This window comes from Lethenteron reissneri, chromosome 12 (assembly GCF_015708825.2).
Source record: "Lethenteron reissneri isolate LAM-NWPU_2019-01 chromosome 12, ASM1570882v1, whole genome shotgun sequence".
In the NCBI taxonomy this organism is placed as follows: Eukaryota; Metazoa; Chordata; class Hyperoartia; order Petromyzontiformes; family Petromyzontidae; genus Lethenteron; species Lethenteron reissneri.
In genome coordinates this window covers 6493653-6510133 of record NC_083790.1, presented here as the reverse complement: position 1 = coordinate 6510133, position 16481 = coordinate 6493653, and the positions used below count along the sequence as shown (strand labels likewise).

At 44.1% G+C, this 16481-nt stretch overlaps 2 protein-coding genes across 7 annotated transcripts in view; one reads left to right on the top strand and one right to left on the bottom strand.

Annotated features, from left to right (window-relative positions):
- LOC133341828 (synaptotagmin-2-like) overlaps positions 1-16481 on the bottom strand; it is a 389152-nt gene that overhangs the window by 72749 nt on the left and 299922 nt on the right. The window lies entirely within an intron of this gene.
- The window catches only part of LOC133341826 (gamma-aminobutyric acid type B receptor subunit 1-like), an 86825-nt gene that overhangs the window by 68549 nt on the left and 1795 nt on the right, over positions 1-16481 (top strand). For 5 of the 6 annotated variants that reach the window (XM_061550594.1, XM_061550592.1, XM_061550593.1 and 2 more), the window contains 5 exons: positions 5588-5704; positions 7457-7550; positions 8264-8391; positions 12913-13041; positions 14872-15012. In XM_061550594.1, the coding sequence (XP_061406578.1) occupies positions 5588-5704; positions 7457-7550; positions 8264-8391; positions 12913-13041; positions 14872-15012 (609 nt within the window). Of the gene's footprint in view, positions 1-5587; positions 5713-7456; positions 7551-8263; positions 8392-12912; positions 13042-14871; positions 15013-16481 lie in introns of those variants that run through there. The other variant, XM_061550595.1, reaches the window with a different exon arrangement.

Sequence of the window (16481 nt, the reverse complement as noted above, 5' to 3'; positions counted from 1 at the left end):
ATCAATGTGTTTCAATGTGTATCCTGTGTGCAATGGCTTCACGCCATCCCTGCAGCCATCAGAGATGCTGCAATGAATGAATATCACTGTCAAAACGATTTATGATTTAATGAAATAATCTTCCTGTGAAATAACAAACGAGATATAGACAATGGATAGTCACGTCGTGAGATTAAAGAGAGATACGGACGAGCGAGAAATGCAGTGAAAATGAGAGATGGTGATGAGAGACCGATGGTTTCAGGTGAGAAATGACTGATGCATATACATTAGAGATGTAAGGATAATAAAATGGAGACATGTAGTGATATTAGACAGTAACATAACATGACTCCACATGTATCCAGACAAGATATATTTTATTAGTGGAGACATTTTTCAGATGAGATGTGAAATGGATGTTACGTGACAGATTATTCGTATGGGATACGAGATAGGAAGGGGATATACGATTACAAAGAAAACCCGATTATCGAAAATATACATTGAGATAAGAAATATACTCTTCAGAAAGATATGAGAGAGATTATTCAGAAGAAGAGACAGAGTAGATATACTCTTTGGTTCTTTCGGTAAAGTCACGTAGGTAAAAATAATATAAAACAAATCACGACGTTTCGATCGCAACACAAGTGATCGTCATCAGGTGAACAAATTACGATTGCTTGTGTTGCGATCGAAACGTCGTAATATTTTTTTCTTATTTTTTTCTATCTACGTGACTTTACCGAAAGACCCAAAGAATATTAATTCCTGCAGTCACGAAAGCTTTAAGTCAAGATTTATGAGGGAGATATTCTATAAATTCAGGAGATAGACGCTGTCAGAAGAACTAGAGAGACAGAGGAGAGAGAGATAGATGTGTAAAGCAATGTATACTGCACTCTCCATGCTGTCATGTATCGTTACTGTTACACGTGTAGCGATGTTAAATGGATCACTACGGCGCGTCGTGCCAAGTGCCGTTGAAACAGGCGCAGAGGCTCACACACCACGCAGTACCATTCGGCAGAGGTCGCAACCGGGTACCCGATACCCGTACCCTACCCGATACCCGGCTACCCGTACCCGGCCGGGTACGGGTACCTGTTTGCGACCCTGGTGCGGCCGGGTACGGGTACGCCGTGAGTCACTGGTGAGTAACCATTTGTCACTCATTTCCCAACGTCTTGTCTCTTCTCACAATTCAAGTTCCTAGAATCAACCCACCCGCGCCTGCAACATGGCTTCATACCAGAGGTCGCAATCAGGTACCCGATACCCGTACCCTACCCGTACCCGACCGGGTACGGGTAGGGTACGGGTACGGCCGGGTACGGGTACCCGTTTGCGACCCTGGTGCGGCCGGGTACGGGTAAAGAATCAAAACCCGTTTGCGACCTCTGCCATTCGGTGGGCCACTAGGAGCATGGTACTGGGTGCTCGTAGCAGGAAGCCTCATGCGTCCTACCGACAGAGTAGGGGATTGCAGCCTCCACCAGCGCCGCAGAGGGGGCCACTGGGAGAGTGCGGTGTGGGGCGGCTGGTGCTAGGGGTCATGTGAGGACGAGTCACCCCGGCACCGGGTTAAGCACGTGATGGGCCGGGGTGAGTAATGTGTGCCAAAGGTGAACGAGGGGGCACGGGGGTGGAGTAGCTGAGAACGTCTAGAGAGTGAAGAGGCGTGTTTCGATTTAAAGCTTTCGTGACTGCAGGGATTCATCTTCTTGGTTCTTTCGGTAAAGTCACGTAGAATGGAAATAATAAAGTAATAAAACATAATAAAATAATTCTCACGACGTTTCGGCCACAACGCAAGCAGCCGTCCTCAGGTGAAGAACATTCTACGTGACTTTACGGAAAGAACCAAGAAGATGAAGAGGCGTGGTTAAGGGCGGAGCCAGAGAGGGAACAGGTGCGGTGTAGCCTGGAACAGTCGGGAATATTCTGCACGAAGGGCGCGGCCGAGGGTGGAGCCAGGCCGCGCCGAGAGAGATAAAAGGGACGCCCCGATCACAGATCCGGGCTGTCTGCAGGTGAAGTGGAACCCAAGTGCTACGTCTCCGACATCGTGGGTCAGGCAGCGCGTTGGCTGCTCTGACTAGATTATAGTTATCCCGTATGTAAGAGAAATAGGTGTATTGTGGTCCTATGCGTAACAAGAGCGAGAATAGGTGTATTTAGTCCCGAGTGTAACGGTGTTGCGTAAAGTGTAGACTAAACGTTGTTGCCTCCTAAATAGTGTCTCTGAATGACACACTACACGTGCATTAAGCCAAATTCCAATAAACGCCATTCGCCGCTCAGTGGCGGTGACGTCACCACGACGCCTGTGCCAGGCCAGGTGCGCTTGGAGGCCACGTGAAGTGTCGAAGGCTCGCTGATGACACGAGGTCACGGGACAGACCCCAGATCCGTGCCATGGGTTGAGCGACTGAGATGACTGGCAAGATGCACCAGCTGTGCCCCCTGCTGTACAACCCACTAAGTCCCCCACCCTCGGTGACGCTCATCCTCCAGCGTGCCACGTGACTACTAGACAAGCTACATGACTTCATTATATCACACGGTGCAACAAAAAGAATAATTATGCAGCTCAATATTTACACAATAGAATAAACGCAATTACATGTTTTAAATATGTATAATGGTAATACAATTGATTCGATTGTGATGATTTTTTTTTATTATTAGGCTCTGAATTTGAGATGGTCTTTGCTGCGTCCTCTAATAGTGTTGCCTGAACGCGTGGCCCCGTCAGCTGTTTGGTGCCCTTGGAGGTTTTGCTCAATTTGCCTACCCCAAGCGCTGCCACTGGATGGGGACGAATTGCTTCCACCCCGTAATCCTCATCATCAATGTCACTGTTGTAATTATCGGCAACCGTAGATGCATTGGCCTAATTTAAAATTACTAATCATCGCGGCAGCAGTGGAGATGCTTAATTTCCGTCTGCTCGCGTGTGCGGTATGAGTGGGTTGCACCTAAGCATCGCTGAATAAGTAATGCTATAATTAATTCATGTGCCGACATAAAATATGTAACGTTCCTGTAGAATGTTTTGACATCGGAATTCTAGCACTTAGCAAGAGAAGAAAATCGGCGCAGAATTAGTATTGGAAGGGATTTAGGCATTTGCACAAATATATGCCAGATGGTTAGGCTCTACGCCAACTTAATGGGGGGAAAAACAAGAACGGCAAAACAAAATGCACGCTGTAACGAAAAAAAATAGATGCATCGGTTGCATTGGCTTTGTTGATAATGAACCTGCTTTGAACATTTTTAATTTGGACAAACACATGCCGCAGTTTTTTGACATCATTACGAGAGTATTTTTGTTACATTAACCGTATTATAGGTAATGTCATCACATCGTGAGTATCCAGGCTAATCTTCTCTCTGCAGCGAATGAAAATATAAGCGTGGCAGAGTCGTAAAACCGTCATGAAATCCCCAGTAGCTTACACGTGATTCATAGCTGGAGGCAGTGAGTCGGGTTCTATGGGATAAATATAATTGAAGGCTACGTTAGAATGTTAAATGTTTCGATGTTAATTTCAGTGCAGCTGCCTGGGGCTGAAGCACAATCCACGTGAAATTGGCTTTTGATCCATTGTAAGATCAAGCGTAATGGGCTGAGTGGGCATGTTTTTGGTCCTAAACATCTTTGCGTGCTATTTTTGTCAAATGTTACGTCGTATCATACGGAACCCAAATCCCACACGTGAAACTTTGCGAACGTTTTGGCATTTAATTATCCCCAAATTATTTAGGCGAGTGGAGTGAATGTTGGTGACCTGAGTTTGATTCCTGGCCATGGCTAAAGTCAGTGGCCAGTTATCCCCGTTGCTCCTGGGGAAACTCCTTCACCAACACGCACTTACCAGCGTGGTGAAGTATGGTCACACAACCATCATCAACATGGAAAGGGTAGGCCTTTGTCCAGCAAGTGGATTGATAAAGGGCTGAATATTAAATTGCAAATTATTGAGTCACTTGGCATGCCGTGAGCTTACGTGGTACTGTGGAATGTATTGCTGCGTTCTTGTCCTGTTCCGTACAGCTAAAAGTGCAGATGTCTCATTTAGCCATTCAAGATCTAACGCTGTTCTTTTGCAAAAGATCACCACTTTGTGCATGAACCAGCATAGCAAAACAACCGTCTTACACTTGTACGTCCCACGATGATGAAACAAGCTCTCTGTGACCTGACATAAGGGTTGTGAACTCATGAAAAGAGCAGACACGTCGTTTACTTGAATGTATATAGGGAGATGGAGTTGACAAAAACGGTCTTATGTCATTGATCAGCCCCTGGGGGTCCCTCAGTTCGCAAACGGCAGGCTCGCAGTCATTATTGGATCGAGAGATCAAGCCCTGTATGGGGTCATCTCAGTTCATATCAGAATCAGAATCTGACTATATACACAGGTGGAATCTGATGAGCTATAAATCTTTTTTTCACAGATGTCTAGTAGGGGCAAGGGGGTAAGAACGTTACAACAACAAACAATACAAAAACCCAAAAGTGCAAAGCAGCGTTCGTGCGAATTCTGTAAATTGATGACATCGCCCAGCTGGCGAACGACAGTGAAGGCGTTACGGGTATGCGATGTAGGCAGTTTGCCTTGGCGGAAAATATAGGGCAATGGGGAAAAAAATGGGTTTCAGAGGTGCCCCTTCCCCAAGCTCCCCCGCCACACATTTTCAGGGACGCCTGGGAAATGCCAACGAGAACTCCGCCAGTAACCGTAGCCCAGCCACGGTTGGCAGATTCACGAATTGTTGTTGTCCTTGGCACAGAGACGGGGAATTTAGAGATACGTGCGCTGCTCAGAAAAAAATACTAACTCGTATACTCGTGGAGACACTTGTGCGATTTGTAATCGTTCGCGATACGTAAATGTTTGGTTATAGCCGCGCAGGAACCAAAGATGATTTCTAGGCAGCAAAATGTGCAATTGTGACCACAGGATTAATAATACTTCCATCGTGCCTTGCCTGTCACGTGGTATCACCATACTGCATGTACAATGCTCAATTAACCACGTTACGAAGGGAACAGTGTGCCTAATGTGAGAAAGCCACGAGCTGGGACAGCATGGTTGACATGGGGTCAGCACATTGTATGGTATATCCCGCACTACGTGGTGCCATGGGTGTGATTAGAGCTGGAAAAGATTAGTCAATTAAGTCGATTAATCGAGTAAAAATCGCAATCGACCACATTTTTGTATTTCGATTTAAAGCTTTCGTGACTGCAGGGATTCATCTTCTTGGTTCTTTCGGTAAAGTCACGTAGAATGGAAATAATAAAATAATAAAAATAAAACATAATAAAATAATTCTCACGACGTTTCGGCCACAACGCAAGCAGCCGTCCTCAGGTGAAGAACAGGTCTGTCGATAAGACAGACCTGTTATTCAAATTATTAAATGGTTGAGGAATCAATTACTTCAATAATTGGATGTCCCAGTTCTATATGTTGTTTTCCTTGGCTCCACAAAACCTTTGTGTCTCTCCTGCTATCTCGAATCCACCGTTCGTGTCATCATTATTATTCAGCTGGTGCCTCGGTTCATGTGGGGTTTGTTTGCTCCAAAGATCTCTCAGGAGTTTGAGGACTGGAAGCTCTATGCCATGGCCGGAGGCTTCCTCTTAACGGACGCGATCTTCATCCTTATCTGGCAAGTCGTTCATCCTCTCCATCGCACTATAGAGGTAAAAAGGTAATTTATTATTTTCTTTGACTTTAGTTTTCTTTGGCACCTGCGCTAATGCTAAATTATTCACATTTTTGTTGTGGTTTTAATAGGAGCGAAGTGCACCGAACTGACTTGTACAGCGTAAAAATAGTTTTTTTTAATGTACGTAATGTACTTCTATAGGCAAACACATTTCATATTATGCAATATGTAAATGCATAGGAGGGGGCCAACTGATTTTGCTTCGAAAATTATTCAACCTCGGGGGGGGGTGGGGGGCTTCTATAATTTTGAGTGACTGCATAATTTGCCGATGGCTAACATCGCAACACAGTTGGTGGCATGAGCAATTTAAATTGACGGAGGCCCCCTCATTAGTAGCTCCTTGGGGTGTGCTCACCAACCTAACATGGCTGGGCATTTAAATGTCAGACTACAGGGCAGGCACTACTGAGAACCTGGGTTGACATCCCAGTCTGCTCACTTGGAATAACCTAAGGCCCTAAACTTTGTTAGTTGATGGTTATCAGCCTGTTCACCAATGACCGCACACAAAAATAGCGTGCAATTGGATGTTTAAAATTTGTATTGCTGCTCTCCAACTGAAGTTGAAAGTGTCAAACTATTAGCTGTGTATGTCTGTCTGTCTGCAACGGGCCGGCATGATAACTCTTATAAAGATCATCCGATATATTTTGTGTTATGTATTTTCAGTTTTACATCAAACTCGGACCCATATTTAACATGCGTCCCTGCTAATTAACATATGGCATCTCATCAGCATTGGTTTAAGATAGCCGGACTCTGCTGATGAGACACTGCATGTCACAACCAGTCCAGAGTTTTGCTTGAATTGAACCAATGCTGCAGAAAAATAATTGTCAGAAGGCAGTTTGGCCAATGGGATGTGTAAATACATATTTTACTTCATATCTGGAGGGAGAGACATGGGGAAGATGTATTGTCTGCTTATTTATTTTGTTAACAATGCAAACACAACTTTAGTATAAAGTTGTGATGCTATTGGAGACGTCCTCCAATAGTGCTAAAATTGTGGCCTACGGACAATAACTCAAAAATACGATCCAATGAAGAAGAAACACACTTTAATGCAAAGTTGTGTTGCTATCAAGAACTTACTCAACAGAAGACCGGCCAAATTGATCAAAGGATTGCCCGTGACCTTCATCACAAGAGAGCAGGCCTGGCTGTCTCATCGCAGCCTCCTGTGCCACGCACGCCTGGCACGAGCGCTGCCATGATTACCCCCTAATTAGATATTACCTAGGACAAACACGTTGGAAATACATTACAGAATCTATGCATGCTTTTTTTTTGTCCTCCATGTTTGGCGTAACCTAGCTCAGAGGACCTTGCTCCTCCGGTGGGGGCAGCCTGGCCAAATGTGCTTTGAAAACAGCGTGAATAGGAGAGCTGTTTAACAACTAAGAGAGGTCCATTGGGGACATGTCAGAAGTATTTACACAATGTTTTACAATGCATCATTATTTTCGGAAGATGATCCCACGCCGCCGGAAGGGGAGCTTCGGAATGATCGCCTTTTCGTCGCATGTGTTTGTGTATTTACTCTCAAACACACCGGTGGGCTTGAAGTAGTCAACTAATTGCCACGCGTTTTGTTTACGTGACAAACCTTACTGGCTGTGTCGGGTGGTGGAGGGTTACGACACATTTATACCGTCGCCATCTAACCCCAAAAAAAAACTTTTTACGAGAAAATAAAATGTATATATCTCTCTCTCGCCAGGATTTCATTCAAGAAAAGCGAGAGGGCGAAGAGGATGTATACATCTGGTCCAGGTTGGAGCACTGCAGCTCGTTCAAGATCATGACGTGGCTCGGCGAGTCGCACACTTGCACCGCAGAGGCAGTGGCAGGGAGTGGGCGGCGAGTGTCTTTACTTTTGTTTTCATTCAACGCACTTGCTGAGAGTATGCGCAACGAAACGACACCGCTAAGCGTTGTACGCGATAATAGTCAAACATTGGCATGCATGCTTACACACTCACGCCCACTGCACTATAGAGTCCTCTGGCTTATTGTAGAATACTTTAGAATATTCTGGCATTATAGAGTCCTCTCGCTCACTATAGAGTGATCTAGAATATTCTCGCACTATAGATTACTCTGGCTTACTGTAGAATACGTTAGAGTCCTCTCGCTCACTATAGAGTGATCTAGAATATTCTCGCACTATAGATTACTCTGGCTTACTGTAGAATACTTTAGAATACTCTCGCTCACTATAGAGTCCTTTCACTCACTATAGAGTGATCTAGAATATGCTCGCACTATAGATTACTCTGGCTTACTGTAGAATTCTTTAGAATACTCTCGCTCACTACAGAGTGATCTAGAATATTCTCGCACTATAGATTACTCTCGCTTACTGTAGAATACTTTAGAATACTCTCGCACTATAGAGTCCTCTGGCTCACTATAGAATGATCTAGAATATTCTCGCACTATATAGTACTATTGAGTACTCTCACAATAAAACGTTGCTTTTGCCATCGCCCATTCGTTATTTCGAACGTGTCGCTTGCTGTCGCAGGTGTCTTCTACGGCTACAAAGGCGTGCTGCTGTTGCTCGGAATATTCCTGGCGTACGAGACGAAGAGCATGTACGCGGAGAAAATCAACGACCACCGTGCCGTGGGCATGGCCATTTACAACGTGGCGGTGAGAACTTCCGCGGGGTGGGAACGGCTTCCTTCACAGGGTTCTGGCTTCCTCGTGGAGAGGGCAGGGGGGGTCTTGGGTGGCACGTCTGTAAGAGGAAACAATTAACATGCTTTTTGTATTCTTATATTTCAATAGGAGGTGCGGTACAGAGCACCAAGCGCGATGTAGGGAGGAGGAAGAGGGTGGTGGGGGTTACAGAAACTCGGTGGACAGAAGTCCCAAACGCAGTGCTTCCTGAGTTTAGAGACGGGGGGATAAGGGGTGACTGTGTGTGCTTTTATGTGGGAAGGGGAGGGTGAGGGGAAAGGAACTTACGATAGAAAGTGGAATGGAGCGGTATTTGGGGGATGAAAATGAAAGGGAGGCGCACTTAGGAAGGAGTAACTTGAACATGCTTGGTAAACTGGAAAAAGAACACACTTAATACCAGAATAAGAATATGTATTCATACTGGAGGAATCCAATGAGCTCAAAGGCTCCTTTTCACAGATTGCCCAGTAGGAGCGGGTCAGAACATATATCTGTGGGACCCTTTCGCCAGTATCAAGATATTTTAATGATGAAGAAAGGCTGTATTACCCTTTCTGGCATAAATACAGGCGTTAAGACATTTGTGCAAATATTAATGTTTGCACATTCATGTTTGCATGCTAGTGTGGTTAATGGAGACTTCATGCCTTGTAATAGGCGTCTATTTGGTGTTTGCCCATCTTAACACCTGTGTATATGCCAGAAAGAATAACACTTTTTTTTATCACACAATACTTAATATGCAATGGGGATAGAGGTTTTCCTATGAAGGGTGTTTAATACAAAAATATATTACCATTTGAAACCATTTGTCAAGCTACTGCTTGATGAAAGCCTCCCCATGCTATGAGACCTCCTTTACCAGTGGCAAAATATAGTAGTAGGTTTTTATCCTTTAAACTGGTACAAAACTGACACCTTTATTCAAGGCATCATGTTTGCAATAACCACAAAACAAGCAGTGAGATGCAAACAAAAAGAAACAACTCTGATAATGATAATAATATGCACTATCCTTGAAGTTGATTGGTTCACACCCGAGACAGCTTTCCTTAGAGCCTAGTCTCCATTGGTGTTGGACCAGATGACGCCAAAAGGCGTACAACTCAAAAACAGTGCACTATCAGAGTATTGAGAGCTCGCGGTAAAGCATTTACACTATGAGACCTCCTTTACCAGTGGCAAAATATAGTAGTAGGTTTTTACCCTTTAAACTGGTACAAAACTGACACCTGTATACATTTGCATTTGACTGCTTGTGTTGTGGTTATTGCAAACATGATGCCTTGTATAAAGGTGTCAGTTTTGTACCAGTTTAAAGGGTAAAAACCTACTACCTCCCCATGCTGTGTCTGTCATTGAGGTGTTTCGGCCATACTTCACCACGGTGGTCCGTGCAGGTCAGCGGAGGGGCCCAGCAGTGGTTCAGACATCGCTCGCCACCAGGGGCGGTTTCTTCATTTGGGCGATTGGGCGACGCACCACCAATGTCATTCAACCAGAGAGTCACGCTAGCCGTTACTGTGCCTCTGGATATAGTCCAATCAGCGTCATGTCACGTTCTGTGGAGTACCGCCTCTTTTTGGGCGATTTCACTCCGGCTGAGAATCGCCCCGAGTAGCCCCATAGACTTACATTCAAAGATGTTTTTTTTCTAACGGCGGGCGCTGCAATGCATTCTCTATGGCTTCCGGGAGGGCTCGCACTAACGTGCTTATGTCATCATACGTAAGCACGTTTCAGTCAACAATATTATTTGTCGCCACCTAGTGAAATCTTTAATAAAAAAAACTGAGTGGATTGTAATAATAGTGAGTATAGAAACAAACAAGATGTATTGTAAGAGTCACTTTATTTTTCATTAATATTAAAGAAGTCAAGTTGCCTTTACATGCTTAAGCTGCTAATTTGTCCATTGCATTGGTGGACCTTATCCTTATCAATCATCCAGACATTTGCCCCCCCTAAGAGATTTTGCAGGAGCCGCCACTGCTCGCCACTGATAAAAGCCGTGGCCACGATTCAAATTCGGGTCGCCGGGTTAAAACTAACCGCTGTGCCACTACTCCAAACACGGGGGCGGGGGGGGGGGTTAAGTTGCCCTGTCTTCGTGTGAAATAAGTATAACCCGTAAAAACAAAGTTTTTCACTATAAATCCTTTATATGCGTGGCGGCTAGAGTCCTCTCGTTCTCTGGCTTGAGATGGCTGCCACCTATGGGTCAGATGATTGTCTGCCAGTATTAAGCAATTGGTAATTAAATATTTAATTTGTTTTCCCTAAACATTGTAAAATTTTGGAAAAAAATTTTCACGAACATTAATTGTCTCGCACAACGAGTCTGTGTGCAAAATGTCAGCTTGATTGGATCACGGGAAGTGGGTTAAAAAACGACCGAAAGATTTGCACGGTCGTAAGCAAGCAAGCAAGCACGCTTAATATAAAGGATTTAAAAATAATCACGTATTAAATTTCGATTTAAAGCTTTCGTGACTGCAGGGATTCATCTTCTTGGTTCTTTCGGTATAGTCACGTAGAATGGAAATAATAAAATAATAAAAATTAAACATAATAAAATAATTCTCACGACGTTGCGGCCACAACGCAAGCAGCCGTCCTCAGGTGAAGAACAAGTCTGTCGAGAAGACAGAGTCTGAATGTCTTCGCGACAGACCTGTTCTTCACCTGAGGACGGCTGCTTGCGTTGTGGCCGAAACGTCGTGAGAATTATTTTATTATGTTTTATTTTTATTATTTTATTATTTCCATTTTCCGTGAATTTACCGAAAGAACCAAGAAGATAATCACGTATTGTTACGCTTTCTGGAGGTGTTAAGACGTTCCAACACCAAATAGAAACCTTTTGCAAGGAATCAAGTTCGCATTAACCACACGTACTTGTGGTGAACATGCAAACAAACGTGCTCTGACAATAATATACTGGCATTGTCTTTGAAACGGATTGCCTTACAGCAGAGACGGCCTTCTTTCAGGCCTCGTCTCACCAGTGTCAGACCAGAGAACGCCAAAAGGCGAACCTTACAAAGACAACGCACTATGAGAGCATTTATAGCTCGGGGTGAGCAGCTACAAAATGGGACCTTTTTTTTGCCTGTATCGTGTTACCCTGGATGCGAACTTATGGTGCACAGCCGACTTGCGTGTTCGCGTTATACATCATCGAAATTTGGACGTCAGTGGTGGTGACTGATGGGCTCGATGGTCGTGATAAATAGAGGATGGACATGTTGCGAGAAAGTGCAGCATATTGTGGCATTTCATCACTGCAGTATATCTTAACCCTTATTGTGACTTCATGAAGGCAGCGCTCGCAAAATGCTTTTCACAGACATCCACTCATGAATGTCGCATGATAAAATATTTACAGCAGTGTGTGCCTGAGTGTGTGCGTCTGTGAGTGTGGGGGAGCAGTAGTAAAGTGGTTAGCACATTGTGCTACGAACCCAGTGACCCGTGTGCGATTCCACCATCGGTGATGAATGTATGAATCAGTCCTGCGCCTCCCCTAGGTCGATTCGGCCTTAAACTACTATTTGGTGTGGTGTGTAAACACCAGCACTGGAGAGACAAAGGCGGCCAGGCGTGTTGTTGGCCACCCGCTCCCTTGTGGTATACCGTAGGTGCTTGCTAACAGCACTTGCCCCAACAGTCTGTTGAAGTCTATGTGGGAGATTCTAGATTTGAAGCTTTCGTGACAGCAAGGATTCATACTCTTAGATCTTTCGGTAAAGTCACGTAGGTAAAAAATAAAGAATAATAAAATAATAGAAATAATAATAGAAATAAAATAATAAATCACGACGTTTCGGAGGCAACACAAGTCTCCGTCATCAGGTGGGACCGTCACAGCTAAATTCACTTGAGACAGTAAATCTAGCTGTGACTATCCCACCTGATGACGGAGACTTGTGTTGCCTCCGAAACGTCATGATTTCTTATTTTATTTTTATAAAAAAAATTTCCCTACGTGACTTTACCGAAAAACCTAAGAGTATATGTGGGAGATATTTGTTTTCTATATGTAAAAATATAGGGTACAAATATATATATAAAACACAGGTGTTAAATCTAGTAAACAATGTAAACATTGAAACAGCCTGGAATTAACAAAACTTCAATTGAATGAATTTTAAAAGTGACTTCCGTTTTTAAGCAAGTAATGTACTGTTTTCGGGGCGGTGGTGGCGTTGTGATTTGTGCGCTGCGCTTTGAGCCTGACAACCTGAATTCAATTCCCAATTACAGCCAACATCTGTGGTGAGCGATATGAAAACCGGCCCTGACCGTTGTATTGAACTATGAGCATATAACCACCATAATTCACACAGCATGGGGAGGCCTTCATCCAGCAGTGGATTGACAAAGGGTTATAACTTGAGTTGCAGTAGTTATAATAATGCACCCCCCTCCCCCCCACAAATAAGCATTGCCGGCAGATATGTGTGCACGGTCTTGTGTTGATTGCAGATTCTCTGCATGATCACTGCTCCAGTGACGATGATCCTCACGAGCCAGCAGGATGCCTCCTTTGTGTTCACCTCCCTGGCCATCATCTTCTCATCCTTCATAACCCTGGCTGTCCTCTTCCTGCCCAAGGCAAGCCTCTGTTCTCTGCGGGATTCTCACCTCCGCTCCCTCTCAGCGCCGCTGCTCAAATCCAGAGACGTGTGCTCGTGTGCGTCTCGCGCACGGCATCTTCACAACAAATGACTGTGAAATATGAAATATAAGCAGGTTCACCACAAGCAAGGAATCTTGATTATGCAGCCATGTGGCTGTTTATAGAGCAGACGAGGCAATTTTAATGAGGCACTTCATGTCCATCAATTGGGGCTTGTGTTACACGTGGAGATGCGTTGGTATGATTTTGCACATTCACCGGCATGTGCAAAACCTCTTGGATTGCACATTTTACCAATACATATCGACCAATAAACCGATGCATGTATTGTTTGCTAATTTGATATCCATCTCGCACGGGCAATGCGTAAGACCAGCTGACACAGGAAACTGGATGTTCTGTTCAGCTTTCAATGTTAAGACTTGCCCATCCATCTCCACCGTGCAGATCCATGTCAACGTGCAGAGAAGTGGCTGAAGTTGCAATAAATGTTTACAACTAGAAATATTTATGATCTTACAAAAAAAATGCTGACCACCATAGTGCGAGACCTATTCTCCAGGTATTACAATCAGCAATAATGATATTTTGGGGCTATGTACGATATCCAGATGGCAGCGTGCTCAAATGCATGGTTCGTGATCAGAAGGGTGACAGTTGAAATCCTGGTCTGGTGTGGACTCAGCTGGTCATCCTTCCAGGACCGATAAAAAGGGTACCCCTTTGTGGGGAAATGTCACAGAGGTTGTCCCACGGAGAGACTCACCACTTGCGTGGAAGGTGAACCCTGACCCACTTTTCATGGGAAAGCACTGCAGTGTCAATTGGCACAGAAAACTAAAGGCAGTCGAAAAATATGTGAAGTCAAGAGTTTTCAGTTTACACTATTAGAAACTTGCTGTCAAAACGTGAAGCGTCATGCGATACAACACCGAAGGTGGAAAAAACAAGCTTGTTGAATTGTCCATGTTTTTTTTATTTTAAACAGTTTACATTGTATTCTACGCTGTGCTACATTTCGATATCAGAGCTCGCATTTTGCTGAATTTTTTGCTTAGACAACTGGCTATTAATGTGTTTATTAGTGCAGATATTTATCTGGAAAATCTCATACTTTTCCCAGTGCACTAAGACCCTTAAAATACAGCAGAACTCCAATAACCCATGATGCAATAATTTGCAAATCCCTGCAATTCACGGATTATTGGCGGTACACCACTGCTCCACGTAATTCGTGCCACACAGTAGCGGATTGACGACGCTATGTGGACCGAAAACCTCGTTCAATAGAGGTGGGCAGGGCTAACATGGAGCTGCAGACCTGGAGCTGCAAGAAAAATTACGAGTTAATTTATTTTTGCATATACAGTAATTTCTTTTTACATTGGCACAGGCTAGCTGTGCTGCCATGATTTGTTTAGAAAAAAATACTTTTTTTATACTTAGATATCAAGTAAAAACGTTTTTTAACACAGACCCACGTGGCAGATTTGCATCATTTGGTTCCTAGAAAAAATTAGTAATCCACGAATTTATTGCCGTTTTCATTTATCCGCTGGTCGAGTGCCGCACTGTCCCTGTAATCCATGATTTTTCACGGATTAATGATTTTGAGCGGCTAATTCTCACTCTGCATCAGTGTGATTTTTTTTCCTGAATTCTAAGTCTATCATCCACGCTGGTCCTTGGATCACAGGATATATCAACACTATTATTATTATTATTGCTTTCTGCTATGATAAAGTGAAGGTTTTCAGCCGGTCCGTAAGTTGCCGACAGTGCATTTTCTCACGGTTTTCGTGCAGATGCGGAGGATTTTGCTGCGGAACGAGCACCCAGCAGAGACCTCGGAGCCGTCCAACGTTCCATCCACCACTCCTGCAGTCGACGTGAAGGCACAGCAGCTGGAGGAAGAGAATAAGGAACTGCAGAAGCTCATAACAGAGGTACCGAGCGACAACCAGTGGGATCGGACAACTCAGATCATTGTCTTATTAGCCGACCATGCAGAGCAGGTGGCCGGGTGGCTCACAGATTAGAATGCTGAGTTGAGACTGCTTGAGACCCTGCGTTCTAATTCAAGGAGGTGCCTGTGAATAAACGAAGTTCTCAAGTGAAGTAAGTTGATGGTCTCAGCCCCGATCATCAATAACCGAACGACAAAAACCATCACATTAAATTTGGTTGTGCACTTATTTCACTAAATTCCAGCTCTGAGAAATACAGATGTTGCTTTAACTACTGTACAACAGACAGTCTCGGTGGCAAGGCAGGTAGGGAAGTGCTCACCCCTATGATGTGCACCAGAGTTCACTTGAAGAGATCTCACGCGTACTTTTGTGATATCCGCTTCGACTGGCCGTTCTCTAACACACTGCTCTCTGAAAGGTGACAATGGCTACTTGCATCTCATGGCATGATGCCGATGGCACGATCAGGATAAACGTGGGCAAAGAGACAACATTTTTTTTTTTAACTAACACCATGCTAGCCTCTTGGCAAAAAATATTAATGGCACTTTATGGCACTTCAATTTCGTACTGGCATGAGCAGTTGCGTTAAAGAAATAGGAACCTGCTCTTAGCTCAGAGAGAGGTTTTTGTTTTGCAAAACGTTTTTTTAAAAATCTATTTTGTAACCATGATAGCAAGTGTTCCCATCTGCTGTCCACCACCAGTCTTAAGCAATGTCCAAGTTTGACTCGTGTACTAATAATATGCTACTGTCATAATGTATTCGAATGAAATACATTTATACGGACCATTAAATGTACAAAACAAGCTCTTTTTTTGTAGATGTCATTGTATGTGGCCCTCAAAATGATGTCCTGCTCAAGTGAGCATTAAGGTGGTGCTCATCTGCATTAGGAACATTAAACGTTCCTAATGCAGGTGGCAGCCCCAACAATCTGGAACGATATCCCTCTGCACATTCGCAGCATCACCTCAATCGCCTCCTTCAAGAGACACTTAAAAACGCACCTCTACAATCATGCTTTTGAGCGACTCTGAGCTTGGCTGCGCGCCTCTGAGTTGCGGCCACTACGTCTGCAAATTTGCACGCGTTACAAATTGTACTATTATTATTATTATACCGGGAACAAACACTGCTCACTTCTCCACAAACTTCTACTCATTTTTATCAACCCTCGAGGAATGATGGGCTGAATCAACCCCCAACCAGAAGTTAAACCTTATGATTGCGAGCTCTACCGCTGAGCCACCTATCCGTAACGTACGACATTATTTGACCTTTATCTTTACCGGATCACCTTGGTTTACTCGTTCCTCGCCATGTCTTTAAAACTGCTTTTTGTGTTTAGTTTGTTGTCCTCACCTTGCACCTCCGACTAGCGCGGTTGGCTTCGTACGGTGCAAAAGAAGTTCAACACTCATACAAACAAGGGCAATGGTGA